This window comes from Pogona vitticeps, chromosome 13, assembly GCF_051106095.1.
Source record: "Pogona vitticeps strain Pit_001003342236 chromosome 13, PviZW2.1, whole genome shotgun sequence".
In the NCBI taxonomy this organism is placed as follows: domain Eukaryota; kingdom Metazoa; phylum Chordata; class Lepidosauria; order Squamata; family Agamidae; genus Pogona; species Pogona vitticeps.
This window is the reverse complement of record NC_135795.1, coordinates 20193500-20220297: the sequence shown is the minus strand read 5'-3', so window position 1 is coordinate 20220297 and position 26798 is coordinate 20193500. Positions and strand designations below refer to the sequence as shown.

Below are 26798 nucleotides of genomic sequence, written 5' to 3'. Positions count from 1 at the left end.
GGCAAAGGTCAGCAGGCCGTTGGTGTCCAGCCCGTTTCAGGGGGTCTCGGAAAAAGGTCAGAGCCTGGACGCCGCCCCCCCCCCCCGAAAGACCAGAACAGAAAGCCCTGCGGAAAAGAGGAAGAAGCGAGACTCGGCCCTGCGATGATGCGCAACCGGGGGGGGGGGAGATGGGGGGGCAGAAGAAAAGGAAGCGTGACGGTGGGGCGGGGGGGGGAGAGAGAGGCAGAGGAGTCTGTCCCTGTGGAGCGGGGGGGGGGGAAGGAGGTGGAGAGAAGGCTTCGGGCGGGGGTCTGGGCAGGAGCCCCCCCTCCCTCCCACCTCAGCCAGAGAGGGGGGGCGGGCGAGGGTCCCTGCTGGGCTCCGCTCCCACCCCACCCACTCCCCCCCCCCGACCGGGCCCCGCCCCATGGGGAAAGGCCCCGCCTCCAAGGGGGAGGGGGGTCCGGCTTGGCCCCTCCCTCCGCTGTTGCTAAACGGGCCGGCGGAGGCGATAAGGCGGCGGGGGGGGGGGCGCTGCGCGGGGAGGCGGGAGGGAGGGAGAGAGGGGGGAGGGCAGGAGGGGGGAGGAGGAGGGAGGAGGCTGGGCGGAGGGAGGGAGGGAGGGAGGGAGGGGGGCGGAGCCGAAGGGGGGGGCGAGAGGCGAGGGAGGCGGGGCTGCTGCTGCTGCTGCTGGAGAGAGACCGAGAGAGCGAGCGAGGGGGAGCCGAAGGGGAGCCCAAGGAGAGGCGGCGGCGGGGAAAAGGGAGGCCGGGCGCTTTCCCCGCCGGAGCGCCGCCCTGCCCAGCCGGTGAGGGGCGCCGGGGGGGGGGGAAGGAGGGGTAGGGTTGTTAGTGGGGGGGGGGAAATATTCCTGGCCAGGCGGGCGCGCGTGCACGAAGGGGGCGGCGGCGGCGCGCCCCCTCTCCCGTCCCTGTGGGCCTGCCCCCCCACCTTTGACGGGCCCCCCCCTCCGTCTCCTCGGGGTGGGGTGGGGTGGGGGGGCTGGCGGCCCTTCCCCTCCTCCTCCGCCTCGGCTCGCCCCCTCCCTTCCTCCCTCCCCCCCCCTCCTGCGCCGCCGCGAACAAAGGAAAGGCGAGGCCGAGCCCCCCCCCCCTCTTTGGGGCGTGTTGGAAAAGGGGGGCAGGAGGGCGGAACGGCGGCGGGACAGCCTCCCCCCCCCTCGGGGCGCCGCTCGGCTGGGGGGGGGTTGGGCTTGGGGGGGCGGCGGCGGGGCCCTCCTCCTCCTCCTCCTCGTCCTCCTGCCCCTTTTCTGGGGAGGGGGCGCCGAGGGGCTCTTGGCCGGGCTGGACCGCCCAGCTTCCTTTGCCCCCCCTCCATCCTCGGTCCCCCCCCCGCCTGCCTCCCCGGGCCTGCGGGGGGGGGGGAGAGGGAGCTGGCGCAGGGCCGTTGCTGCGGGGAGAGGGGGGGGCTGCTCCCTTGCAAAGCCGCCCCCCCCCCGTCCCGAAATCCCCAGAGTGTTGTGACGCACTCGGCTTGGCAGTGGCCCCCGTCCTTCCCGGAGGATCAGGCCCCTCTTTCCTGGGGACGCCCTAGAGATTGTGTGGCCCCCCAGGAGGAGGAGGGGGGGGTGCACGATGGCTAGCCGCCCCCCTCCCCACACACGCACGCACACACACACAGGCGACGTCCTGGGCGAAGGATGATGGCCGGGGCGTGTGACCCTGCCACGGCTCTGCTGGTGGTGCATCACTCCCCCCCCCCCCGAAAAAAAAGGCCACCCTTGTTGCTGTGGCGTGCGTGCCTGCCCAGCCCTAAGGAGCCCCCTCCTTCCTCATCATCCTTCAGCCAATGGGGTTTGTGCAAGGCAGCCCGGGGAGGGTGATGCTGGGGCTGCTTTGCAGGTGAGCGGCGGGCATCGATGCTCAGGCCCCTTGACGCGGGGCTGCCCCTCCACGCCTTTGGGGGCGGGGGGGGGGGAGAGAGAGCTTGCCTTGGTGCAGACGGGGTTGTGTCATCATCTTGACTGCCAGAGACCAAAATGGAGTGTGTGTGGCGTTGTGAGGCTCGCAGCCAGGACCCCTGGTTGTCCGGTGAGGGGACCCCATGCGGAGCCAGGAATGAACCTGGGGGGTGGGAACCATCCCCGTCGGGGGTGTTTGTTGCCTTGAAGTTAAAACAGGGAAAACCATCAGGAGGGACGGTCGCAGGAGGGCCCAGGACGCACCTTTGCTGCAGGGGAGAAGCTTGCAGTTCTGTGAAGATGCTCCCTAGCCGGGCCATTCGCCGACGCCTAGGAAAACAAAGTGTTTTTGAAAGGAAGAAGCCCCCCCCATTGCTCCCCCCCCCCAGGTCCCTTTTTCCCAGGCAGAGAGGCAGGAAAAAGAGGGTCCTCGTTCTTGAACCACCCGCCAGGTATACAGATGCGTCCCTGCCCCGGCCGTGCAGGTTGCGGGCGCTCCGTCGTCATCTGTGGCTCTGCTGCTTCTCTCGTGGTGCTTCCGAGCTGTGGCGCCCCTTCCGCCTGCCGTGGCTGGCTGGGCGCTGAAGGTGGAGGCGAAGGAGTCGGGAGACTTGCAAATAGATGCATTCTTTGCAAAGGGACAGTTTTCCTGGGTTGCTTGTTGTTGTTGTTGTTGTTGTTGTTAAACATATTAAATACAGGATGCAAACCATAAACTCAAGATTTTGCAACACCCTTTCCTTCAGGAAGGCCTGCAAGTCTCTTAAGCATCCCTTGCAGCTGGGACAGATAATTGGATGTTTAATGCTTCTGGAGGTGCACGCTAGACAAATCTGCCAGTCAGGTTAAACGAGTTAGAAAGGATACCAAGCAGCAACGTAAGCGCATGACAAAGTTGCACTCTTTAGAGACGCCTCAGTCACCGAGTCTGAAGTCATGTCTTATATCTAGGGTGTATTTGTCTTCCCCCCCCCCATCAATACTTCAGAAAACATGTTCTGTTTCACATAAACTAGTCTTGAAGGTCTTGCGTCACTCCTTTTCCCCCTGCAACAGCATGGCATCTCCCCCCCACCCAAAAAAATTTAATTGTTGAGGGTTGTGTGGGCAGAGGCTTCAGAAAGCCACCAGACCAGGCAACAGGATGGGTGGGGGGTTGTTTTGTTCTTTTTTTAAAGCCCCAAATCCAGGAAGGCTGTTGGCCATTGGAGGCTGGGGGATACTGGGACCTGTAGTCCATAGAAAGTCTGATCTTGGAAAAATGATTGCCATGTAAAAGGGTGTTCTGCTCTGAACAGCTCCGTGTCTCGCTTGCTGGACTGAAGGCCTGTCCTTTTCTCTTCCAGGAGTTAAAGAGCCCCCAAAGACGTCTCTTTTCCTCTAACTGATCGATCGGCCACCCGTCCGCCCACCTGCCTGCCGAGGGGCCCACCCACCTTCCCTTTCGTGCTCCCGGTTCCTCCCGAACCGTCGACTCTGGACCTCCGCCATGTCTATCATGGACCACAGCCCGACCACCGGGGTGGTGACGGTCATCGTCATCCTGATCGCCATCGCAGCTCTGGGGGCCCTGATCCTGGGCTGCTGGTGTTACTTGCGCTTGCAGCGGATCAGCCAGTCGGAGGACGAGGAGAGCATTGTGGGCGAAGGGGAGACGAAGGAGCCCTTCCTCCTGGTCCAGTACTCCGCCCGGGGGCCTTGCATGGAGAGGAAGGCCAAGCTGGCTCCCAGCGGCGGCACCGAGGCCCACAGCTAACCGGCCGGCCTCGTCGGGGTCAGGGCTGGCCGGCCGGCTGGAGCCAAGAGGGGACAAGGCAGGGCTGGGCTGCCCTGTCTGGCCAGCCCGGCGTTAAAAGGCGACATGGCTGCTTCTTGAAGATGTGCACAGACTGAGGGTGGCATTCCGCGCATCGCTCCGACACCTGGTTCTCCTTGGGACAGAGTCCATTGCCGGCGATGGATGCACGAGAGACGGGCGCCGGCTGGTTACTTGAATTATTCCTCTGAGCCTTTCTGGAATTGAGCTGCTGACGTAATGTGAACCTGCACAACTGTGAACTCTTGTGTACATAGGGCTCTGTGTGTGTGTGTGTATGTGTGTGTATGCACACTGTTCCCCAGCATACGGGAACAGGGGGAATGTGCCCTGGCGTTAAAGCAATGATGCTCTTGGCTAGGGAGACGCATGACCGCACATGGGAGGTTCTCCAAAGCCAAACCAAGGGAGCGAAGGGCAGGGGAGGGGGCTTCTAGGCTGCTTCTCTGCAAAACGGGGCGGGGGGTTTGTTTGTAAATTTTTTAGTATTAGCCACTGTGGTAAAGGGGAAGGGGAGGGTGTGTTTTGGGTAGGAGGCACCCTCCTGCAGCTGCTCGGAAATCGTAACCTTCCTGCGTTGTGGTTTCTTTTAGGGGTGTGTGTTCAAAGCAGGGAGTGTGTTCAAAGCAGGGAGCATTAGAAGTGGAGGGAAAGAACGGGGGTGTGAGCCAGGATTGTGACACAAGAGCATGTTTTGCTGGCATCGATCAAGGTGGGGAAAATCCTCCCCCCCCCAGGCCCAATTTCTGGCCAAGTCAGAAGGAGTGGCTGGTGATGGCTCTGCTGACGTTTGGGCGCACGGCCGGAAGGCCGCTCGGGATCCTTGGCCGAGGGTGGCAGGGCAGACCCTCTGGGGGGTTTGCAGCCCGCCCGCCCGCCCACCTGCGAGCGGAAGGAAGGAAGGAGCCGCTTCCCCGCCTCCCCCTTCGATGCTGGCGTTTCGTGTCCCCTCGTCCCTCACTTCACACCGATCGGTGCACTGATGTTTACACGCCTTCCTGGCTGTCTGGATCCCTGTAAGCGGGTCCTTGTTTTGCCACTTGATTTTTCTTTGGCTCCGCTGTGTGTAACTTGTGTGTTTTGTAGACGACCGCCGTTGGGGTTTTAATAGGGCTTCTGTAAATAATTAAAAGGGCAGGAGGGGCAGAGATGGTGAAGCCAGTTATGTGTGTCCTGAATTCACGGTTCTTTCTAGGCTCTCTCCCCCCCCCGACTCTTTGCTTGCATCGTAGTCTCACTGCGACTTTTATAAGGTTTTGTAATGGGGGGAAGGACCCTCCTCGTGGCCCCTCTCGCCGTTCACTCAGGCTCCCACGGGGTTTAGCTCCCTTCTCCCCCAAACTTCCCCCATAGTCTGCTGGAGATGGGGTGCCCCCACAAGGACAGGTGCCTGGGAGGGGCTGCCATCCGAAAAAAAGGGGGAGAAGGCAGCCAGGGCGGCTTGTGTGCTCTGCCCCTGCGGCAGCTTGGCCTTCAGCCGGTGGAGCCGGTGCCCTTGGCCAGTGTTCATTCAGGGCAAGGCTGTGCAGGCCCTTCCGCCCCCCCCCTTCCCAAGGATTCGCTTAGGGCGTTAGGGCTGTATCATTAATGCAGAACAGATGGTAACGAGGGCACCATCCTGAGACGGTGTGTGCAAACAGCACGAGAACAGGAATTCTTTTTTTAAAAATAACTTTTCTGGCCATGTAAGATTTTTTTTATTTAGGTTTTCCACTTCTGTTCAGATTTGGGATTGTGCTTTTGAATGCCACCTGTGTGTCTGCCCCCCCTCCAAAGGCCAATAAAACATTAACCGTGGAGTCTCCAAAGGGCCTTGGCTGAGATGAGGGGCTGAGGGGGTCCTTCCCCCCCAAAAAAGGACCTTCAGCTCTCCTACCCTCCCTAGTTCCATCCCAGGAGGGCTGTCCAAGCTGGCACTGTGTGGAAAAAGTGGGAAGGGGCCCCCCAAGCCTGCCTGGGTTGTCCCATGCCCCCCTTCCCTTTTTCTTTCATCCTGCTGTTGGAAAACCCCCCCTCCACTGGTCCAAGATCTTCTCAGAGGGGAAAGTCGGCTGGACAGGGGAGGCCAACAGAGGTGTTTGCCCTTTCTCTCCCCTCCCACTCCTCGCAAACACACAGTATGGGACTCAGGGGCCCTCCCATTGCTTTTCCAGGGAGGGGGCCCCATCCAGGCCTGTTCTCTCTTGTTTCTCCCAAGCTAAAGAGCCATTTTGTCTCCCCCCCCCCCCCCGAGGACCTTTGGGGACCTCAGGCTGAGGCTCTAGCTGTTCCCTTCTTGCAAATTAGTGTTTCGCACTGATGCTGATTTTAATTGCCCTAAGCCTCTTCAGGAGGTTGTTTATACCCAATACAGGGGACAGAAATGTTTTCAGACCGGTGTGTGTGTGTGGGGGGGAGAGGACCTGAAACACTAGGCACCAATGCCCCTGCCAGCACCAGGCAGCAATTGTGGCACCTCCCACAAGCCACCACTGGGCTGCCATTCCCAGCCCCAGCTCTCAGCCTTGTGGCCTGTGGGGAGGGATGGTGGCATGTGCCCCAAGGCTGGGAAGGCCGCCAGTGGCCCCCTTGGCAGCAACACGGATGCATCTCGGGCTCCCACGCGTGTGGAGCCTCTCAGGAACAGACCTCCAGCCTTCTGTGGGGCATTTGGCCCCTAACCTGCGTGGCCGCCTCCAGCCCCAGCTGCCACTTCCTTTGTGGCTCCACCGGATCGCCCATCCTCAGGCTCTCTCCGCCTAAGGGGACCGGCACCTGCTGCCTTCTGTGTGGCTAGCCAGGGACGGGGTGGGCCGGAGCAAGGGTCCTCCTCCCGAGAAGGATCAGCACCTCTTGGTTTGTGGAAGAGAACTCGGGCTGCTGTGGCTGCCACCAGGGAAGCGGGAGCCCACTCTTGGGCAAGCAGAGTCTGGGAGGGGCACAGAGGGGGGGGGTCTGTCACGCTCCTGGCCAGCCCGAAAGGAAAGGGCTGGCAGTGATGATGTGCCAGGCAAGGTCTGAGTTTCTCTCTCCCCACCCCCAGCCCCAAAAATTGATTTGTTGAGTTGATCATGGTCTGTTCGGTAAAGGCAATTTGTAAAGTTTTTTCCCCCTTTAGCTTGGAGAAAATTATAAGACCCATGTGGGGCTATGGTTACTCTTCAATTTTTCACACTTTTCATCTGTTCTTTCTGTGAAGAAACGTACCCCTGGTGATGTCTACAGCTGTTTCTTCCAAAAATGCATTTTTTAAAAATAAAAATAAGGATGAAAAAAGTAAAGGATACGGCGTGGGGAGAGAGGGAATAAGAGCTTCGTGTGGCTACCTTCCAACCCGGTTGTATTTAATTTAGATTAAATCCATACAAAAACTATGAAATTAGTGCAATTGTAAAGTGCAAAGAACCCTGGACTTTTTTTTTGGCCAATGTCACAGAGGCCTCAAGCTCTTCATGGCTCATTATAAAAATATTCTTTGATATTTTTTTTCCTTTTCTAGTCCAGCAGGGGGGAAAAGGCTTTACAATGAAATTTCAATAAAGTTTGCATAAAGATCTTCCTGGGTGAGACGAGACTTGATTCGTGTCCAGACGGGCGGAAGCTACTCCGTCCAGTTGTCTTTGCTGGGTTCGGAGGCGATCCGGGTCTCCATGCGGACGCCGTCCTCCTTTTCAGCTTCGTGGAGACCCTCCACCGTGGCTGCCGCCAAGCCAGCCTCCTTGCTGGGCGGGCCAGACTCTGGCTCGGATCCGGCCCCCAGCTTCCTCTCCACTGAAGCCAGCAGGACTTTGAGGAAGGTGTTCTCGGCCAGCAGCCGCTCGGAGGCCTCGGCCAGTTCTTGGAGCTTCTCGGCCAGGCTCTCCAGCTCTTGGGTCTTCTGCTCGTAGAGGCTCTGCAGGTGCTCCCGCTGGCTCTCCAGGGCGGCGCGCTGCTCCCTCAGGATCCGGGCCTCCTGCTGGAGCCGCTGCTCTTCCTTCCGGGCCTCCGAGAGCCGTCCCTGGAGCTGAGCCTGGGCCCGGCGGGCAGCCTGGCGCTCCCGGCGCAGCTTCTCCACCTCCCTCTCTAGGTGGGAGACGCGCCCTTGCGGGAAGCAGCCGGGGAAGCTGCGGTGGCAGGCCCGTGTTCCGCCGGAGGCCGGCGATGGTGGGCGGGAGTGGCGGAGGGCGAATTTCAAGAGGTTGGGGAGGGTGAGTGGGAAATCGGGAGGAAAGGGCACACTTTGAGCCTTCCTAAAAATAAGAAAAAAAATCAAAAGGGGTGGGTGGGTGAGAGCCACTGTTCATGGGGAGAGTAAGGAGCAGGATCCCAGGGTGCGATCCTGTTCTCCCTACCTGAAAGGCAGGTAGGGAGCGGCTGGGAGGGCGGCCAGCAGCATCTCCCCCACCACCACCACCAAAAAGGAACAGCTTTCTGAGCCTGAGGCTTCCTGTTGGCTCTGCCCTCCCATTCAGAGCTTGCTCTTCGCTGGCCACCTGCTCACCGAGCTTGGCTCAGACACGGCCCCCAATAAAAGGGAGGAGAGGAACCCCCCCCTTCAGCCTTGCCAAAATTCCCGCCGGGACTGCCCTGACCACCTCTTTCCAGAAAGTGGGCTGGGTGGCAAAGAACCAGGCCTGCGATGTTGTGAGGAAATGTCATCGCGATAAAAAGGACGCCGTGTCTCTCCCTTTGCCCCCCTCGCTTCAGCCAAGTGCTCCTGCAACTTTTGGAATGCGGCTGGGGGCACCCGAGGGACCGCGTCCAGAGCCCTCCTCCCAAGGCAAGCTGTAGCTTTCTACCCCAGAGACGGAAGGAGAAGCAGGAGCCAGGAAAGAGTGGGAGCCCCCTCGAGAGCTGTTCTCTGGAGAGGTCCCAAGGGCACCTTGGCTGGAAGGTTTGCCCGTTGCCCCTTGGAGGCGAAGGACCTGTCCCGAAACCAGCCCCAAGGAGGAGACCCAGGCAGTCCAAGTGGAGACTAGCAGAGCCGGGGGCCGGCGGGAGGGAAGGGGTAATGGAGGTCTTTTCTTCCAGCACAGGAAAAGCAGAAATTAGAAATCAAACGGATTGCCTTATAACAAAAATTCTAACCCGCAGTTTGGCCTCAAGCACTCCAGATTACTGGGTGCAAAGGACACGGGAGCAGAGCAACCATTCCCAACTGTGTCAACTGGAGGCTCCCCACCTTGGGTCACCTCTGGTGGGGGAGGCTTTCTGGGAGTGGCAGTCCAGGAAGACCTGGGTGACCGAAGGCTGGGAACCTCCAGGGCATAAAGCAAAGTATCATCTCTTTTGTGCATCAATTCTGTATGAACCAACAGGGTTGGCATGGGGCTCTATTTGACAGGGCAGATCTGGCTTAGAAATCGCTGTGCAAGAATGAATAAAAGCAAAATGTCATGGGGGGGGAGGGGGAAGGCAGGCCCGGGACATCCCCAGTTCAGACTGGCCTGTGCCAGGAGGGGGTGCCCTCGGGGAAGCTTCCCAGTTTTCTCTTACTCATTCAGAACTACCTACCCCCCCCCAATGGTGGAGACAAGAACGCTGACCTACTTTCCACGCTGGGCTCAGGCCTATGAAACGCCGCGAATCGTCCGCAGACCGAGGGGTGTGGGGCCGTGACCTGTTTCTCCTGCCTTGCTAGAACCAAAGCACACACCCCTCCATGGCGCTCACGGCAGTAGCCATCCTGGCAGAGCCCTTGCCGATCTGGCTTTGGGGTTTTGTTATTTTCCCTCGAGAAGACCTACGAAGGAACGGCCCCCAGGAAGCAAGGCGTGCCCCACGTTAGCCGTGGGAGAGGGGGGGCGCCTGCCCTATCCTGACCCCCATAATGGTGTCTGTCGCAGCCAGAGTCACAGAAGCAATAAGGAGACCCAAGGAAAGTTACCTGCCATGAGGGAAAAACAGAACGTTGGGCAAGCGATCGGTCATGAATTCCCAGGGAAGGTCATTCTGAGAAACGTCAACCCTGCAAAAAAAGGCCAAGGCAAGGATTAGAAAGCTCAGTGGCTTCGTGCAACGGCTTTGCACCCAACAAACCCCAGGTTTGACCTCTGGCATCTCCAAGGAATGGGGCCCGGAGCCCCACCTGCCCTGTACAAAGATTTTAATCAGCGATCTCGAGGGATCAACAATCAGACACAGGAGAAAAGCAGGTGCCTTTTTGGAAAATGCCACCTGTCGCTATACAGAGGTAGCCCTGCAGAAACAAGGGTACCATTCAGAGTCCCAGGAAAGGTGGCGGAAAATTGCAAAACGGCACACAGGGCCCCAAAGTCTGGGCCGTCCAGCACAAGAGCCCACGGCAAAACCTGAGAAGGAAAGGAAAAAGGCAATTTTTTTTTTTTTAAAAGGCATTTCTGAAAAAATGACTTGACAGCGATGGGTCTGCAACTGTTTTGGAAGGCAGTCCAGCAAATGCCGTGTGCCCTCAGAGCTTGTTGTCCTTGGTTTGCCCCCTCCTGTTGCGTCAGCTTGTCAGCACAGCTAAAGGCCATTTCCTGTCTGGCTGGAACCAGCAGGAACACAGCAAACACTTTTATGCAACCAGTGGGAAGTTCTCCGCTGGCAGATTAGTAAGAGGGACATTTTGTGCCGGCTGCGAAACATGTCCGGGGATTGTGATTTTAAGGGAAATGCCCCAGTGTACAGCCAGCCGCACATTCAATAACACCCCAGTACTGCAACGGAAGACCCCACAGAGGGGCCCACCCTGCTACAGACAGGCACCAGGTATGGCCAGACAGGACTGGGGGTGCTTTTATGCCCAAACTCCCAAGAGTGGGAGGCCGCTTGGCTGAAAAATCATTTTCACTGCATCATGGTCAATCTGAAGGGGTCAGTCATTCATCCCTCAAGTTTCTTAGATTCTGATGCTGCCAATACCATCTGTGTAAAAGCCTGAATAAGTTTAGTAGGTGGATGTTTCTGCCCTGCCACAAAGACGTTGGACTGTACAGAACGACGACTCAGACATAGACACAACAGATGCCTCCTCCAGAAATGGACTTTCATGACACATGTTACTAACTTTCAGATCCATGCGAGAAGAAAGGGAAATATCAGAAGTGGCAGAACACGAGAACCTGGGCAGTTGGGATGAAGCCACTGGTGGGAAATTCAGATACAGTGGTGCCTCACACAACGATGTTAATTGGTTCCAAAAAAATCAACGTTGTGTGAAACATCGTTCTGTGAAACACCATTTCCCATAGGAATGCATTGAAAACCGGTTAATCCGTTCCAATTGGAACGGATTGCCGTCTTTAAGTGAAAAAACCCATAGGAAACATCGTTGAGTGAAACAATGTTTCCTCCACTGGAATGTATTGAAGCCGACTCAATACATTTCAATGGCTTTGCGAAGTCCTTTTTCGCTCCTGAAAAAGTGCCTTACAGTGTTTGGAACAGGTTTTAAATGCGTGCAATCGTTAGCCCACCTCCTGAACCCTATGCAAACTTAATTTGGTGTTGTTCTGAGTCGTCCTTAATTTTTGGTGATTTTTTGTTTTCCCTATTTAAATGCATTGAACTGTCCATTCCAATTGATTTAAATGGGGAAAATAAAAAAATCACCAAAAATTAATGAAGACTCAGAACAAAACCAAATTAAGTCAGCACATGTTTCACAAGGTGCACTATGGAATCCAAGCATTTAAAACAGGTTTCAAACATTTTAAGACACTTTTAAATGAGCAAAAACGGACATTGTTAAGTGAAATTCCCCCATAGAGAACATTGTTAAACGATGGGGGAAATTCCTCAAAAAAACCCATCGCTGTGTGAATTCATCGTTGTATGAAGCAATCGTTGTGCGAGGCACCACTGTATTTTAAAAAATAATTGCTTAGAAGCCAAGAAAAAGCAAGAGCATACCCCTATGAGAAGCAGTATGACTAGTCTGAGGATTAGCAGGAGAGGATGATGCCCCAGAGGTTGAGGTTAAGAGGGTCAAGGAAGAGTCTTGTTCTTTATCTGGGAAACAAGGCAGGTGAAGAAGTGGAGCTTCAGGGAGGAGAAAGGAGGGGACCTTGCATTTAATTAACGGGGAGGGGGGAGGAGAAGAGCAAAGCCATCACCAGGATTGCAGCCAAAGCCCAAGGCCAAAGCAAGGGGGGGGGGGGGAATCTCCTGCCAACGGAGATCACAGCCGCCTTGCTGATTTTTTAAAATTCAGTTCACATCCCACCTTTCTCCCAAGAACTGGACTGAGGGTACCTTACAGGAGAAATGCACAAAACTAGTTGAGTAAGTTCAAAGGGGGAAAAAGGGTCCTGGGGTGACCTTCTGCCAGTCGGGGCAATGATGCATTTCACTGAGCAAGCTGTCTGGCTGAGAGGGCCGCACCCTGACACCGCTCTCTTTCCCCAGGAACCTTCTGTTCGAGGCCTTGGGGTGGGTGGGGACGCAGAAGGCGACAGCGGCGTTTTGCTTGCTCCAGGCAAACCAGGCCGGCGGAAGAGGAGGAGGACTCCCCGGGCCCAAGGCTCTGGGTCCCTCGCTCTGTGCCGGGTTCCTCAGCGTCTCTTCAGACTCCGACCCAGGGCCAGAGGGAATTCCAGTCAGTCACCCCAAGGCATTCCCAGTCCCAAATGGGACTAGATGGAACAGAGGGAGAGAAACTGGAAGGGCAGGGGCGGGTGGGGGGGTTTAGAGAGAGGAAGAACCATCCCACCTACCTTGCCACCATGAAGCTCTCCGGTGGCAGAACCCGCGCCAGCTGGATGAAGACGTGGTTGAGAGAGGTGCAGAAGCCACACCACGGCGCATAGTACAGCAGCAGGACATCCTGGGAGGCAAGGCAGAAGGGGGAGACAGGTGAGAGAGAGGCTGGAACGGAGCGCTCCGCTTCCAGCTCCAAGGACGGCAGGTCAAAAAGACAAGCACGCTCGGTGGAGAAGCAGCCATGACTGGAGGGGCAGTGAAACCGAGACCTGTGTCGCTTTGCCAACTCGGGAGCCGTCTTCCTGTTCCAACCTGGCTTCCAAAAATCACAGGTCAGGATTCACAGGTTTAAGCGGCTTTCATTCCTCACCTCCCCACTACTCTAGTGATGGCCTCAAGGTCAGCCCGTCTGCATCGTGGCCTTCTTAACCACTACGCCGGCACAGCCGCTCTCTGCCCTTTTAGATTTCTCTCTTCCCCATCACTTCCTCCGGGGCCTCCCTGCGTAGCTACAGCTGCCTGTCTTTTTTAAGACGCAAGAAAAAGGAGGACCAGCCCCAGACCCCACTGGGCTCTCCTCTCTGATGGCAGCAGCTTTTACTACACCTGGAAATCACCTTTTCGCTCCTCAGCACAATCTCGTGAAATGTCCTGGTGGTCACTTCTCTGATTCTATGCCGAGCCTCCGAGCGGCCGGGCCTCGGGTCGCCCAGCAGGTACCTTTTCAAGGGGCTGTACAGAACACTGTAGTTTTGAATGAAGGTTTCTAAAAAAGAAAGCCAACAGGCTGGGGGTTATTTCAGCATCATCTCGGCTTGCTTCTTAGGCTTTACAAGACAGGATTTGGGGAGACAGTGTACCAAAACTTTGTGAAACCCCGATCAAGAGGTCCACAATGGCCACTCCTGGTCCTTTGCTGATGTTATGGAAGCCAGAGCCTCTGCAAGATTCCTCTTGGGTTTCCTCTTGCTTTTCGGTTGGTTGGTTGGTTGGCCACCTCCTTTAAAATGCAGGCTCTTCCCTTTCTAATTCTGTTTGGTAAATTTATTTAAAAATCAGCTCCACAGAACCCAGAAAAATGGTATGCTGGTGGGCTTATGCAATTGTACATCTATGCTTTTTTTAAAAAAAATATTATTATTTTCAAATTGTTCTGGATCAAATTTTGACGCAGATTCCTCCCACACTCAAGTAAATAAACTGGGAGCGACCCAACCTGCTACACCAGGCCTAAAACCGTGCTAAACCACACAATCTGTGACCCTACTCTCTCTCTTGTGGCCTATGCTTCTCATGGCGCCTTCCGTTATCTCCCGTGGGGCTCTTTGACACAGGCTCTGAAGGTAGGTGGAGGTGGCGGGAGCCTACCTAGACTGGATGTCAGCAGGGGGGCCTGGGCCTGATCCAGGACATAGTGTGTCTCTTCCCGGAGGTCCACAATGGCTGCGAACTCCTTCACGGGAGCCGAGGGCGATGCTCCCAGCCTCTCCGCAAACATCCAGAAGAGATTGGAGTCCAGCAGGTAGAGATTCAAGGTCTTGTTGGTCTTACAACTCAGGCCGGTGATGGCAGAGTGGCAGGGGAGCCCTTCGGGGGGGAGGAGGCCCCTCCCGCCCTCAATATGAGGAACAGAACCAGGGGTTTCCCTCTCCCAGAGCTTCCCGGGGGACGCCTGCCGCGTTTCCGGGTGCGGGGCGGAGGCCTCTCGGGAGCTGACGAAGCTCAGCGGGCCCCTGCCCACCGTCCTGCAGCAGGCCGTGTAGTAGCTGAAAGGGCTGTAAAAGCTGAGGAAATTGCGGCACAGGGAGACCGCCCGGGGCGCGACTTGGAGAAAAGTCCGTTCCTTGAGGTAGAAAGAGTCCAAGGCCGCCTCGATCTCAAAGAAGTTGCACGGGAGCCTCCCGAGGTGGCGGGGCCGGACCCCAGCCGTCTGGTTGAGGCACAGCTCGCAGACGTTGTGAGTCCGGGAGAGGGCAGGCCACGGCGGGGGAAGCACCACGGTGTTGCAGCAGGGGGGCTTGGGGGCCGAGAGGCTTTCAGCCAGGGGGAGAGGGGGGCGGGGGCCAGGCGGGTCAGCTTCCCAGCCAGGGTCATCCTCCCGGTCCCTGTTGCAGCGATTGTACTCCAGAGCCAATCGGGAAATCTAAAGAGACAAAAAAACAGCCCAGGGGATAACTTTTCATCCTGAGTCACCAGTCATGGAAGTTCGGGCGGATCAGCCAGTAAGTTTTTGAGCCCTTCGGCAAGGTTGGCGTTTAAAGGGCTGCGCACACCAAGGCTAGGAGGCAGAAGGGGGCCCTTCAAGCGTGGGTCCTGAACCTTGCGAGACTGCACGTGTGTACCCCCCCTCCTCCTCATACGGGAGGTGTTACATAGGGATGGCAGGGGACTGCTCTTGGAGAAACAGAGGTCTCAGGGTGGGATCCTGCCCCCTCTTTCTCGCGATGTCTCCTGGTAGGGACCTGCCACTAAGATAGAGCTGGGTGCCTCCCCCCTACACACACAAACCACGAGGCAAGAGTGGCAAGCGCCACACCGCCCTTGAGCCACGCACTGCTTGTTACGGGACGTTGGGAGAAAAAAAAGTGGAACAATGGGCAACCCCAACATTTTACGTAACCTTCACTGCAAACCTAGCAAAGCATCTGTGGCAGAACAAGGAGGGTCTCTGGCAGCTGGGATTCAAGAAAAGCCAGACCATCAAGGTGTCTGGGAGATAATCTGAAGAGAGAGGGCAGGCAGACGCTGGCAGAGGGAACCTTTCTTCCCCCCCCCCCCACACCACCCCCCAGTGAGGCTGCCTGGGAGACAAAACAGTCCCCAGGCTAGAAGCAAAATAATCATCAGAAAAAAAGCTCCCGGTTCAGGAAGCGCTGCTCCTTTCAGTAAACAAGTTATGTAAGAAGTCCCTCTTGTGAGCGCAGGGAAGCGACAGAGTCCAGATGGGCCCATCTCTGGCCGGGAGAAAGGGTTATTTTTCCTTCTCCAGAGGAGGATTTGAGCAGGGCAGACGCAGGCCCTCTGCCCTCGCCAGCAGAGATCGAAGGCAAACAAAACGGCATGGAAAACTGCCAGGAACCAACAGTCTTGTCCCACAAGCTGATTTGAACCCTGCTGAGCCCTGGAGGATGTGGAAAACCTTTTCTGTCACTGGTCCGGAGTTGAACAAGACCAGTATGCCGTTTCCAATGCTTTAAAGCTTTAAAACTGCCTGTTATGTTTTGAACGATTCCAAGACATTTCAAATGCACGGCTTCTTGTTGCACCCCAGACAAAGTTCTTTGGGAGCAAGAGCCGGCGAAGGAACCTTCCAAGCCCATCGTTCCTTCATTCACTCCGTGCTCCCCCACCCTATGGCAAAGTTGGGAAGCGGCCCCCAGGCACCCCACCACCACCACCCCTCCACCGGGGCCAGAGGGCCACGCACCTCCTCCACCAGGGGATGGCTGTCCGCCAAGGGGTCAAAGGGGAGGAACAAGAAGAGCGCCGGCCCCTTCTTCAGCTCATTGTGCAGCAGCAGGCTCTTCCCGCCGTGGGGCCTCAGCCAGCGGAGGAACGACTCGGAGTTCTCCACGGCCCATTTCCAAAGGTTCTCCGCTGTATAGTTCACGGCTTCATGTGGGTAGAGCTGGAAAGGGGTGGGAGGAAGAGGAGAGGGTCTCAAATATAAAGCAACACAGATATGTGGGTTTGTTTTTACACTTTCAGTTTTAGATGCAAGAGGGAAGGGCCAGATCCATCCTCCCACCACGTCGTTTGCTGTTTGACTGTCGAGGCTTCGTTTGAAAAGACCCACTGGGGAAATGCCTGCAAGATGAGCCGCATAACTTCACAGGGAGCCTCCCTGGGCCAAAGCTTCTCCCTGGCAGACCAAGGAGGACGCATTTCAGAGAACCGGACGTTCTCCAAAGATGTCTTGGAGCCTGTGATGCAGAGACAGAGCAGGAGGAGGAGACCCAAAAGGTGTGAAACCTCCTCAGGAAATTCCACTCAACTTTGGCCACAAAGCTGTTCCTCGGCGGAAAAGGAGGGGGGGATCGGGCACCGGGGGGGCCACCTTCCAAGCGTTCTGCAAGCCTCCTTCTGCTCGACACCCTCCTCCTCCTGCTGCCAGTTTTATGTTTGGCAGCAGGTGACCATAATTTGGCAGTCGGCCTGGCTCTCTCTCAGCATTAGCCTCAGATCTGAAAGGGCAGACATGGGTTTGGGGTGTGTGTGTGTATGTGCACGTGTGCTGGCCATCGCTTGAACATCCCCGTCCTAAAGGTAGCAGGAGAACACGGGGCCAGTTGTGTTGATGGACGGCCCCTTGTTGGGCAAGTCCAGGCCAGGCAAAACACTGAAATGGGGCGACTCACCAGGGACGCATTGACCTGCCGGTGGAGGTAGATGCTGCCTGAGCTGGCCAGAGAGATTTCCTCCGCAATTCGTGGATCCGTGATCACGCCAAAGTGGACGGTTCCAAGATAATCTGAAAAGACATGCCCAAGGCCTCGAGGTGAGGAAGCCACCCGAGGACCTGGGAGGCCAGCCCTGTGCCGTGCGGCTGGAAGTGGGCTCCAGAAACACACACACAGACGCAAAACACCCGTTTGCAGCCACAAGAGGCAGGCAGGAGACGCAAGACCCTCTCCTCTTAGCCTTCCCCTTTGCTGTCCGTGAGCACAACATTTAGTCCTGTCTATAGTTGAACTCAGAAAAATAAAGACAGGACAGGAGACCTTCTCGCTAGCTTTGCACCTGTTTCGGTGACGCTCATCCCCGCCACCAGGTGTGGCTCGGAGGCAACTGGGCCCCGCAAGAAAACGTTGTCTGTAGGCATCCAGACAAAACCGCAAGGGGCCCAGCCCTCGTCTCCCCCAGCAGGGCAGTTTTCAAATGGGTGGCCTGCGTTCTGGAGCATCCCTGAGGTCTTCTGGCCTGCTGGCCTGCCTTTCACAGGCCCTTCTTCTAGATGCCATCTCCAGGTTACTTGAAAACGAGGGCCCTGGCAGCCGACGAGTTGGGCCAGCATGAGGCCAGTAGCGTGCCAGGCAGGCAGACCGTCATTCCCCCCACCCAGGCTCCCCGTCCCAAACATCCCTGCCTCTACAGAGACGCTGACGGCTGGCGCTTCTCCTGCCAAGAGCAAGTGGCTTAACCTGGTACAAGCACACATTACAAAGTGGGTGGGATCAGGTTTCCCTCCATCCCCCCCCGCCATTCCCCCCACCTCCGCCAGAGCCTCTATAATCAATGAAACCATCAGAGAAGAGTTGTGGCAACAATGGAGGGATCGAAGGTGCGCGTCTTGGCTTTCCAGGAGGCTGCCTCGTTGGAAGGAAGAGCAATGCCCTGACAGACCAAAGGAGGAAGCCGGGCCTCCCTCCCAGGGGTCTGCGCCTCCAGAGACCGCCGGCTGAAGGTCCTCTCGGGGAGGCTCACCCAAGGTGCATCTGGGCAGTCTTGGGGGGGGGGGCTCCTGGGGTGACTACGCAAGTGCCAGGGGCTTCTGGATCAGTGGCCTGCTGTCTCTTGTGGTGGCCCTGAATAGATCTGGCTTCAGAAAGAAGGGCTGGAAATGTTTTATTAGCTGTCGCGGCCCTGGCCACTTGGCAGCTCTCTCTGCTTGCCCCTGGCCTGACGGGAGGTACACGTGTTTCCCATTCATGCTCCGGCTTCTGCCTGAGGAACAGGCCAAGCCTCTCCCCATGGCTTTGTAGGACTTGTCTAAGAACGTCCAGAAAGCCCAGCAGGATGAAACCCAGGTCCCCATCCCATGCAGCGTCCTGCATTTTTTGCATGAATGCCTATTTTGTCTTCAGCGGGGCAGGACAAAAGCATCCATTCCGGGCCATACCTCCTTCCTGAGGGGACCGCCTTGTGTCCCCACTGAGCCAAATTGCATCCAAGATCAGCAGCAGAGAAAGCCGCACATTGGCAGGACGCACCAGCAGGGACGACCCGGTGGGCGGCCTGGGTGGCCTCCGGCCCGCCTGCGGAACCCACAGGTCCAAGTTGAGCGGGAAGGACAAGCCACAGGACGAGGCCCTGGGAGGCCCCGAGCCTCACAAAACAGAGGCCTCTTCCAAAACCTGGAGGGGAGAGCAGAGGGCGTCTCCTTTCCTCAAAAGCTGCTCCAGCCTCACAGGAACAATTTGCCTCTCAAGCACCAGCATGAAAAGCAAAGGATCCTTATTTGGCGCTCTGTCTCCGGCCAGGTCGCTCTGGAGGGCAGATCCTGCCTACCACCACTTCTTTCACAGGTACCTTTTGGCAGGTTTGTGCCCAAGAGGAGCAGAATTCGACCGTGGGTATGCCGAACGAGTATCACTGAACGTCTGGCACATAATCAGATGCTGATTAAGCCCTTTCTGTTCCAACCCACTTCAAAGCAATTTCTGGAGCCAGAGACTTGTGTAAGCAAGACATCAACATACAAACAGAGCCTTGACTGGGTGGCAAGACCTGTTGGATTCAGGAAGATAAGTTTTCTCGTCCGCTCACTGCGTAGAAGCCAAATGCAGTCCCTTTAAGGCAGCGAATGCTGAAGCAGGGTTGACCGGGGGGTGGCAGGTGGGCTAAAAGGGTCTTGCAAACAGAGTGGGGGAACTAGAGAACAGGGGCCCTTGCCCTGTGAGCTGACGCATCATGAGCCCAGGACCCCCAAAGCCATTTCACACTTTGCATGGCAGCCAAGCCTGGGGTTTGTGCAAATCCACACCTTGCATGCATGGATTTACATGACCAACGAGGTAGCAAACAGGTATCTGGGGCCCTTCAGGTATTTGAGTTGCTCTTCGCTCATCCTGGGCGTACAACTAATAATGGAAAACGCGTGCAACACCCCCACACATGCCAGTGCGCTGTTTTTCTCTCCCATAACTTCCTAGCCCCTCAACTGTCTGAATTATACAATTATAATTAACTGACAAGATAAGCAGTCCAAGAACAGGAGGGAGTCGGCAGCAAAACGCTCAGCCGGCAGACGGCCTCCGGGCGGTGCCATCCACCTGTCCTTTCCTGCATGGAAAAGTGCTTCTCCCAGACACACGGCACACCTGACAAGCACTCTTCGCCAAACGCCGGGAGCTCGGGAAAACCATCCTCACCACTCCTGTGGGTCGCTTTGCACTCCTGCCCTTTCTCTCCAGAAGATGCCACAGTGGCTGCTTCTGCTGCCATGGAGACCAGAAGAGGACGGACACGGACACGGACACGGACACGGACACGGACACGGACACGGACACACACACACACCTTTCAAATCAACAACCCAGCCGTTCTGTCTGCCTCTGACCCCTGCTGCTCGTATGCTCTTGCTCCCTTTGCGACAGACCTTGGCTGGCTTTGACCGGAGAAGGAAAAGGGAGTGGAAATTTCTTCAGCCTTTTGGCCGAGAGACTCTGGCCGGTGAATTTAGCTCACTGTGCGCAAGAAGTCAAAGTAACCATTTGACACTCTTCTCTGCCACTGGGATTCAACAGGTGATCCATCACTCAGAGGCAAAATCACCCCCGTTAAAAGTCCACCACAGTTTGGCAAACAATGGAAAGCACACACACACACGACTCTTGCTTCCACCCACAAAGGACCCCAGATGACTTATCAGCAAGCCTGGTTTTACTTAGCTATTCATGAACTGAAGAAAAACCGCTGCCTCCAGGACTGACCATCATCAGATTATCAGAAGAGCAACGCTGGATCCGCCCGGTAGCATCCTGTCCCTGCCATGGCCAAGAAGACGCCTCTGGGCAGCCCCACGAGCGAGACAGGCACATACAGCACACACAACTCCCGCTCTGGGCTCCCTAGCAACTGGGAGACTATATATATATACAGTCACTGTGACTAAGTAGCTGGAGAGACATATCCTGCAAATCTGCTGAAATGCCTTTTAAAGCTACCCAGAATGGCAACCGTCAAAACCTCTTTCATCATGAAAATGTTCTCTTTCTGGGGTCTGCCTGGAAACCTCCAGCTATCGCCATCAGCGAAGAGACCTGTTATGCAATTTAAAGGCAGGAGACAGAGGCCCCCCTTCACTGCCTTATTTCTTGCTCCCCTGCTTTCTAAATAGTTCCCAAACGCTGTCCGTGTTTCTCACAGGGAACGGATTCTCCTGGCTGTTTTTCAAAGGGGCTTCCGGGGACCATTTCAAACTTCCGAAGGCAGACTTGAGCTGTTCTATGACCCCAGAATAAAAGTCCACAAAGAAAGAGGCCACGGGAAGGAAAAGACCCTTTAGACCCTTCCAGAGGTGATGTTCTCCCCTTACCTTTATTTATTGAATGTAGCGCTGAAGTAAAGAATGTCCGATAACCAGGGGGCTGGGGGGAAGCGTTGAACTCAAAATACCCCAGGACGCCAGGCTGCAAAAAAGACAAGTTCATGTTAAGGTTACAATAATTACTCAGGGGGTTTTTTTTAAAGGGGGGGGGATAGCAAGGCTTTTGTTTCAGTAATTAACGTGGCTTTTCATCACTCCCATGCACTGGCCTCTTCTGCCCAGGGAAGAGGAGGACCGTTCAGATTTGTGCAGTGTTTAAGCTCCCAGCCAGAAAATGGGGGCACCAAAGAATCTTTGCTTCTGTGTAATTCCTAGGAGCGGAGGGGTGGGATTGAATCCTGAACAACAGCCCCTCTAGGCCCACGAAAGGAAGGAGGAGATGGGAGAGAAGCAGAGGCTACTGAGAAGGTTAACAACAGGAAAATGAACAGTATTGCATTTCAAGGTTTGCCAACGCTTAGGTAAATAAAGAGATCTTTACAGAGGGCCTCCCGGCCATCAGTCTGCCTGGCATTTCGTAAGCACAGCCTGTCCGCCAAAAAGGCTCAGAAGAAAAGAGCACGAATCCACGAGGCTGGTTCCCCCAAAGACAGCAAATAGCAATCTCTTTTCTTGAGCAGCTTCCCAGACACAGCACCAAAGCCAGCGGACCCGTGAGAGCAAGCAGGGGCACAGGTGGCAAATAGAACCAGCCTTTGGATAAATTCGGTTCTGCAGGTTCTCCACAACCACAACCAGAACCAGGGAGGGAGGGAGGGAGGGAGGGAGTTTTAATGAGAAACACGCACGAGAAGAAGCGTCACACCCGATGGTGAAGCGGACTGAACTTCTTTCCAAGAGGGCAGGAGGGCGGTGGTGGAATCCCTCCCATCGCACCCAGCACTCTTGATGCAAGGGTATTTTTTTATTATTATTATTATTTATTGTATTTACTGTATACCCTGAACGATGGCGATGGGCTTCAAGCTGCTCGCAACTTATGGCAACCTTATAGGGCAAAACATTCAAACTGAAAGGTCATCCAAGGTTAATAAAGCAGCCACCCCTTTTTTTCATTACATTTCATGATCTCATTTGAAAGAAACAACCAGCACTGACCTCACAGCCAAGGAGTGACATACCTCGTAACCGGAGAGGAACTCCTGCAGTTTGGATCGAGATGAGATATAAAGCAGGGGAGACATCACTCGGCGGACAAACTTCTCAATGTAAACTGCATGCATTGGGCCTTTGTATTCAATGGGCCCAAAGCTGGTATTAAAGGAAAAAACAAACACACATACGCAAAACACAGTGTGAGATGTTGGGTGGCTACAGCGCAATTCCTAAAAAGCCAAGAGCATGGAACCTGTTATATACGTCACTATCCATAGGAGTTCCGACTGTATTGTCCTTTTGAAAAATCAGGCCGGAGTCTTGCTGAAATACCCACTCGCTCAACAGTGATCGTGCAAACCACCCACACCCTTCAGCAGCGTCTCCACTGCAAAACGGACACACCACCCCAAAGTGCAAACCACTTGCAGGATCACTATTGCCTAGGCAGACATTTCAACAGGCCGAGGCAAAGAGGCAGTTCCCAAAGCAGCAAAATCAGGGAGCTGGACGGGGACAGACCGTATTTGTCTTCACTGTGGAGGGGATGGTCACTCTCGAATTGGCCTTCTCAGCCACACTAGGCGCTGTTCCAAGTCCTCCATACAGAGCACGTTACCATAGCCCCTCGAGACTGAAGGATGCTTACAACAGGCAGACATTTCAACAGGATCTTGACCTTCATTAGAGTACAGGTTTTATTAAAGTCTCCTGTTCACATATTAGACTCTGAAATTCGATCATTGTGACTGCCTCCTGTGCTGTGCAGTGTATTGATGTGTTTTAATTAGCAAGAATGTATGTTAATAAATTACAACACTATTTGTTCTTAACTTAAATACTTCTTTTTCCCTCTCAGACACAAAGAGAGGTGTCTCCTAATTCAGTAGCAAGACGCTCGAGTTCCCCACTTCCAGCAAGCTGACCGAGAGGAACACCCACACACAGCGTTGTGTTTTGAGTGGAGACACCCACCCTGGTAGTCTCCATAGCCACAGTTCAAGAGAGAAAGAAACTGTACAGAGGGTGAGGGGTGCTTAACAGACAAGATGCACAATACATAAGGGGGTTCTCTGCAAGGTTTTCCCTCTCTAAGGACCGCAGGACAGTGACCCTTTGAGACACTCCATTTTCCAAAGAGCACCTCTTCCCCTCAGAAGGCAAAAAGCATCCACCAAAGCCTCACCTTTGATGGTACAAATAGATGACCGGGAAGTAAAAGAAATGCTTCTGCTTCCGGCATTTTCCATGGTTCCACCAGCAGTTGATTGCCACAAACAGCACCTGCAAGGAAAAACAGGCACATGCACGGAATGATCGAGGAATCGCTTTGTCAGGCTGGCCCAGAGACCCCAATCTTACAGGCCAGAGGCTTAATTGCCCAGCAGCAAGAAGGAGAATTTCCTCTTGCCCCCACCCCACCCCATCTTCCAAATGCTGCTTCCGCCACGGGGTGACAGATCCTCCAGAAAGGTGGACTGTTGATAGAACTGGGCTGCTGGAGGCAATGGGGGAAGGGGGGGGGGAAGTCCCAACAGGAGTGGTGACAGGATGGGAGGGAGCGACGTCAAAGGAGGAAGGTTTGTGCAAACCCCAAGAAATGTCCTTTCGTTCAACAGGGCTTAACATTCCCAGCAGACTGTTTCCAAAGGATCGGATGGTTTGGAGTGAAAGGAAACCATCCCTTACAGGTCACTCTCCCAGGCAAACCCCCCCGCCCCCCAGGGAAGAGGACAACTGGATGTGAAGCCAAGGTGGCCCTCTTGACGGCCCCCTCGCGTTACCTGATCAGCCAGCCTGCTTGCCACATCCTCAATCTCATCTCTCACTGAGACGGACTGCCCGCACCACGGAGCGTAAAAAAAAAACAAGGCGATTTCCGAATCTTGCCGGATGTTCTCGGCCCGATCCAGCTGCCCGAGGAAAAAATCGTGGACTGGAGACTTGGAAGAGAAGAAGTTGACCGGCAGCTTGGCTGGCATGGTCACATCTTTGGCTCGGCTGGCAGGAAGAAGGAGGGGAGAAAGAAGATGCGGGTCAGATTATCATGAACTCAGCGACATGAATAAGATCCAGGAATAATTCCTGGCACGACAGTTTCTGCCAAGAGATTCCGAAGGGACGGAAGTTCCTCCTTTTAGCTGCTTCTCCTGCTTAGCCCAGGCGCTGACTAGAATCCACCGGTGGACCTCAGTAGGAAAGTAGCTTAACACAGGCCCTCTGGGATTTTTTTTTTCCTTTCATATTCTTCCTCTAGTCCCACTTGACTCAGTAAGACTACAGAAGAAACACATCAGGAATTCAGGTGTAACCAGGTTTTGAAAAGCTATGAAAAAAAGTGTTCACAGGGCCACATATCTTCTGGAGGCATCCCTAAAAGTCACACCCCCGGAGAGCAGCCACAGATAAACGTCTTCTGACCCCCCCACAGTAACTCCCATCAGCCTTACCAGAGACATGCCACTATCTTTCTCTCCCTGTTTACTGAAGCCTGAAAGTCAGGATCGCATAGCAATAATTAGAAACACACAATCACAATCTTTAACCATTGTAATCCTTAAAAAGTTGTCTCTTCAACAGTGTTTTCTGTATAAGCTGTCCTCTGCTCTTAGCTGCTGAAACCTCAAAGCACTCTGTTGTTTTCTCCTATTTAATAAAGTCTCTCCACACACACATAAACACACAGACATGCGCACACACCACCTGCAAAAGTTCCTCTTACAGTCTTCATGGCTGCAAAGCTGGCGCATGCAGTAGCAGCAGCTGACATGGAGCGGCCACCTCTTCACGCACAATGCCCACCTGCTGTCGCTCCACCCCCGGCCCCCGCCTTTCTTGTGTACTCAAAAACAAAACCAGAGACACGTCAAACATTACGTGGCAATAAAATCATATCTGCCCTACCAGCAGCGTCGTTTTTCCCCTCCAATGCTGGTGTCCTAGTAAATCTCTCCACCTCTTATGTAGGGTTTCAAATAACTCTTGGTTGTATTGCCATTTTTAAATGCTCCTGAATCTTAAATATACAATGTATGGAATGAAATCTGCCAGGTTTCTGGCAGAACACAACTTTCAAAGGTGCACTGCAGGTAAGAGACGCAGTAGCACAGTGCAAGAGAGAATCATCTCTAGTATTACTTGTATGGTGGCTTAGTGGGGCCATATCATTTGGGAAGTACACAAACTTTCAAGCTACACAGCATTCTTCAGCAAGAGTAACAGACATCTCAATGAAAATTCAATTACTCGGGTGGGGGGGGAGGTTCCTCTTACATCTGGGATGGTGGTGGACATCTCTGGCATCCCCAGATCTGTCTGCCCAAGAAAGAGTGAAGAGGCCTCCTGAGTCTGGGTGGGCAGGATTCTGACTCCCGAGGACAGAAATGTCAGAAGCAAAGGCCTGCCTCACTCAGGCACCCGGTTGCCCACAGCCAGGCCTTTCTCCTTGGCTGTCCCACAAAGGGGGGGCCTCATCCTCACGGCGGCTTGCGTGAGCGAATGCTGGAGGAGCCTTGACACCTTCTTTGGGGCTAGACAGGGAAGCAGCAGCAGCTGGCGGATCCTCAAGTGAAGGCACACGCAGAGCCGCAGCATCAATACGCCTGGGACTGGGAGAGGAAAGGAGGGCCGGTCCTTTCAGCCACGCAGACCGAAAGGAGAAGGCAAGGCGGACCCAGACCCGGCCGGACCAGACCAGGCCAGGCGCAAAGGCTAACCCTAACCCGGCTCTGGAAGGAGCCACGGGGGGGGGGGGGCAGAAAGCCACTCGGTGAGGGGTCTGGGCCGTAGAGAAGCTGGACACTGGGGGGGGGGGGCGGCTGGTTTCCAGCTCACCCTCCTGGGCACCCACTTCTGTGGGAGGTGCCCCACTGCCCACATCTTCCTCCTACACCCAGGGGGTCTTGCTGGGGGTTGAGCAGCAGGGGCTCAGAGGAGGAGGAGGGCAAAGCGACCCTCCCCAAATGGATATAACCCCCCCCGCCCACAACACACACACACACACACACACACACACACACACACACAGAGAGAGAGAGAGAGAGAGAGAGAGAAGGGCCCTGCCTGCACTCTCTAAGGTTAACTAATTTGGGGGCACCGCTCCCTCTCTTCCTGCCCCCCCACCCAAAAAGCCACCTTAACTTCAATGGGAGGCAAAGCCTCTCAAGGGCAGGGCTGGGGTTTCGGAGGGAGACCCTGGGGCTTTGGGGGAGGGCAGGGCTGGCCTCTGAGACACCCCCTCCCCCTGTGGCCGCCCTGGGCTGGTCCTTCTGGGGGCCTGGCCCTCCTCCAAGGAGCTTGTGGTTGCTGGAGGGGCAGGGGGGGGAAGGACAACCAAGAGCTGGGAGGGTGCGGGGTGTGTGTGTGTGTGTGTGTGTGTTGCTCCAGCCCCTCGGAAAGAGGGGAGGGGGTCCTGAGAGGAGGGCCACAAGGGGGACCCCCAAGGGTCATCTAGCCCAGCCCCTTTGGCCTGGGAAGCCTCAAGGAAAGGAGGTATGTTTGTGTGTGGGGGGGCTGGATGGCGATGGGGATTGAGGGGGGGCCCTAATCCAGACCAAGCCCCCCGGCCCCTTGTGTGTGTGTGAGGGGGGGCGTTGTCTCCCTATCAGGCCCCCCTCCCCTCCCCTCCCCTCCCCTCCAGGGGTCGCGGCCTCTTCACAGGCAGGCAGGTCGGGGGGGGGTAGAGAGAAGTGACCCCCCCACACACACAAAGAGCCCCCTTCCCCTCTCTCTCTCTCTCTCTCTCCCTCCCTCCCCCCCCCCCACAGGTACCTGCAGGTGACTCTGAGGGCGACCAGGAAGGCGCAGCCCAGCACCGCCGCCGCCACGGCCGCCACGGCCGCCGCCCCCCCCGCACCCCCCCACCTCGGGCCGCCGCCGCCCCCCCCCGCGGGCCATCCGCCACGCCGCCGCCGCCGCCGCCGCCGGACCCCACGGCCGCCCCCGGGAGCCCCGAGAGGGAGGAGAGGGAGCCTCGGGGGGGGGAGAAGGAAGAGGAGGCGGAGGCGGAGGCGGAGGCGAAGGCGAAGGAGGCCTGGCGGGTGCGAGGGCTCGGCAGGCCCACATCCCCGCCCTTCGCCCGCTCGGCCCGCCTC

General features: G+C 55.9%; 2 protein-coding genes across 4 annotated transcripts; one reads left to right on the top strand and one right to left on the bottom strand.

Annotated features, from left to right (window-relative positions):
• Window positions 1-638: 638 nt before the first annotated feature.
• Window positions 639-7254, top strand: SNN (stannin). 2 transcript variants are annotated; one of them, XM_078381466.1, is made up of 2 exons: window positions 639-790; window positions 3250-7254. In XM_078381466.1, the coding sequence occupies exon 2, from the start codon at window positions 3393-3395 to the stop codon at window positions 3657-3659; it is 267 nt and encodes an 88-aa protein (XP_078237592.1). In that variant the 5' UTR covers window positions 639-790; window positions 3250-3392; the 3' UTR covers window positions 3660-7254. The 2 variants fall into 2 exon arrangements, with proteins under 2 accessions (XP_078237592.1, XP_078237593.1); XM_078381467.1 differs by lacking the exon at window positions 639-790 and adding an exon at window positions 1693-2033.
• TXNDC11 (thioredoxin domain containing 11) lies at window positions 7022-26607 on the bottom strand. 2 transcript variants are annotated; one of them, XM_072982664.2, is made up of 12 exons: window positions 26476-26607; window positions 23490-23706; window positions 22892-22989; window positions 21732-21861; window positions 20599-20692; window positions 16700-16812; window positions 15769-15969; window positions 13710-14484; window positions 12959-13107; window positions 12356-12465; window positions 9565-9645; window positions 7022-7927 (listed from the first exon to the last, which is right to left on the bottom strand). In XM_072982664.2, the coding sequence occupies exons 2-12, from the start codon at window positions 23685-23687 to the stop codon at window positions 7300-7302; spliced, it is 2577 nt and encodes an 858-aa protein (XP_072838765.2). In that variant the 5' UTR covers window positions 23688-23706; window positions 26476-26607; the 3' UTR covers window positions 7022-7299. The 2 variants fall into 2 exon arrangements, with proteins under 2 accessions (XP_072838765.2, XP_072838764.2); XM_072982663.2 differs by lacking the exon at window positions 26476-26607 and adding an exon at window positions 24979-25440.
• Between the last annotated feature and the right edge of the window lie 191 nt (window positions 26608-26798).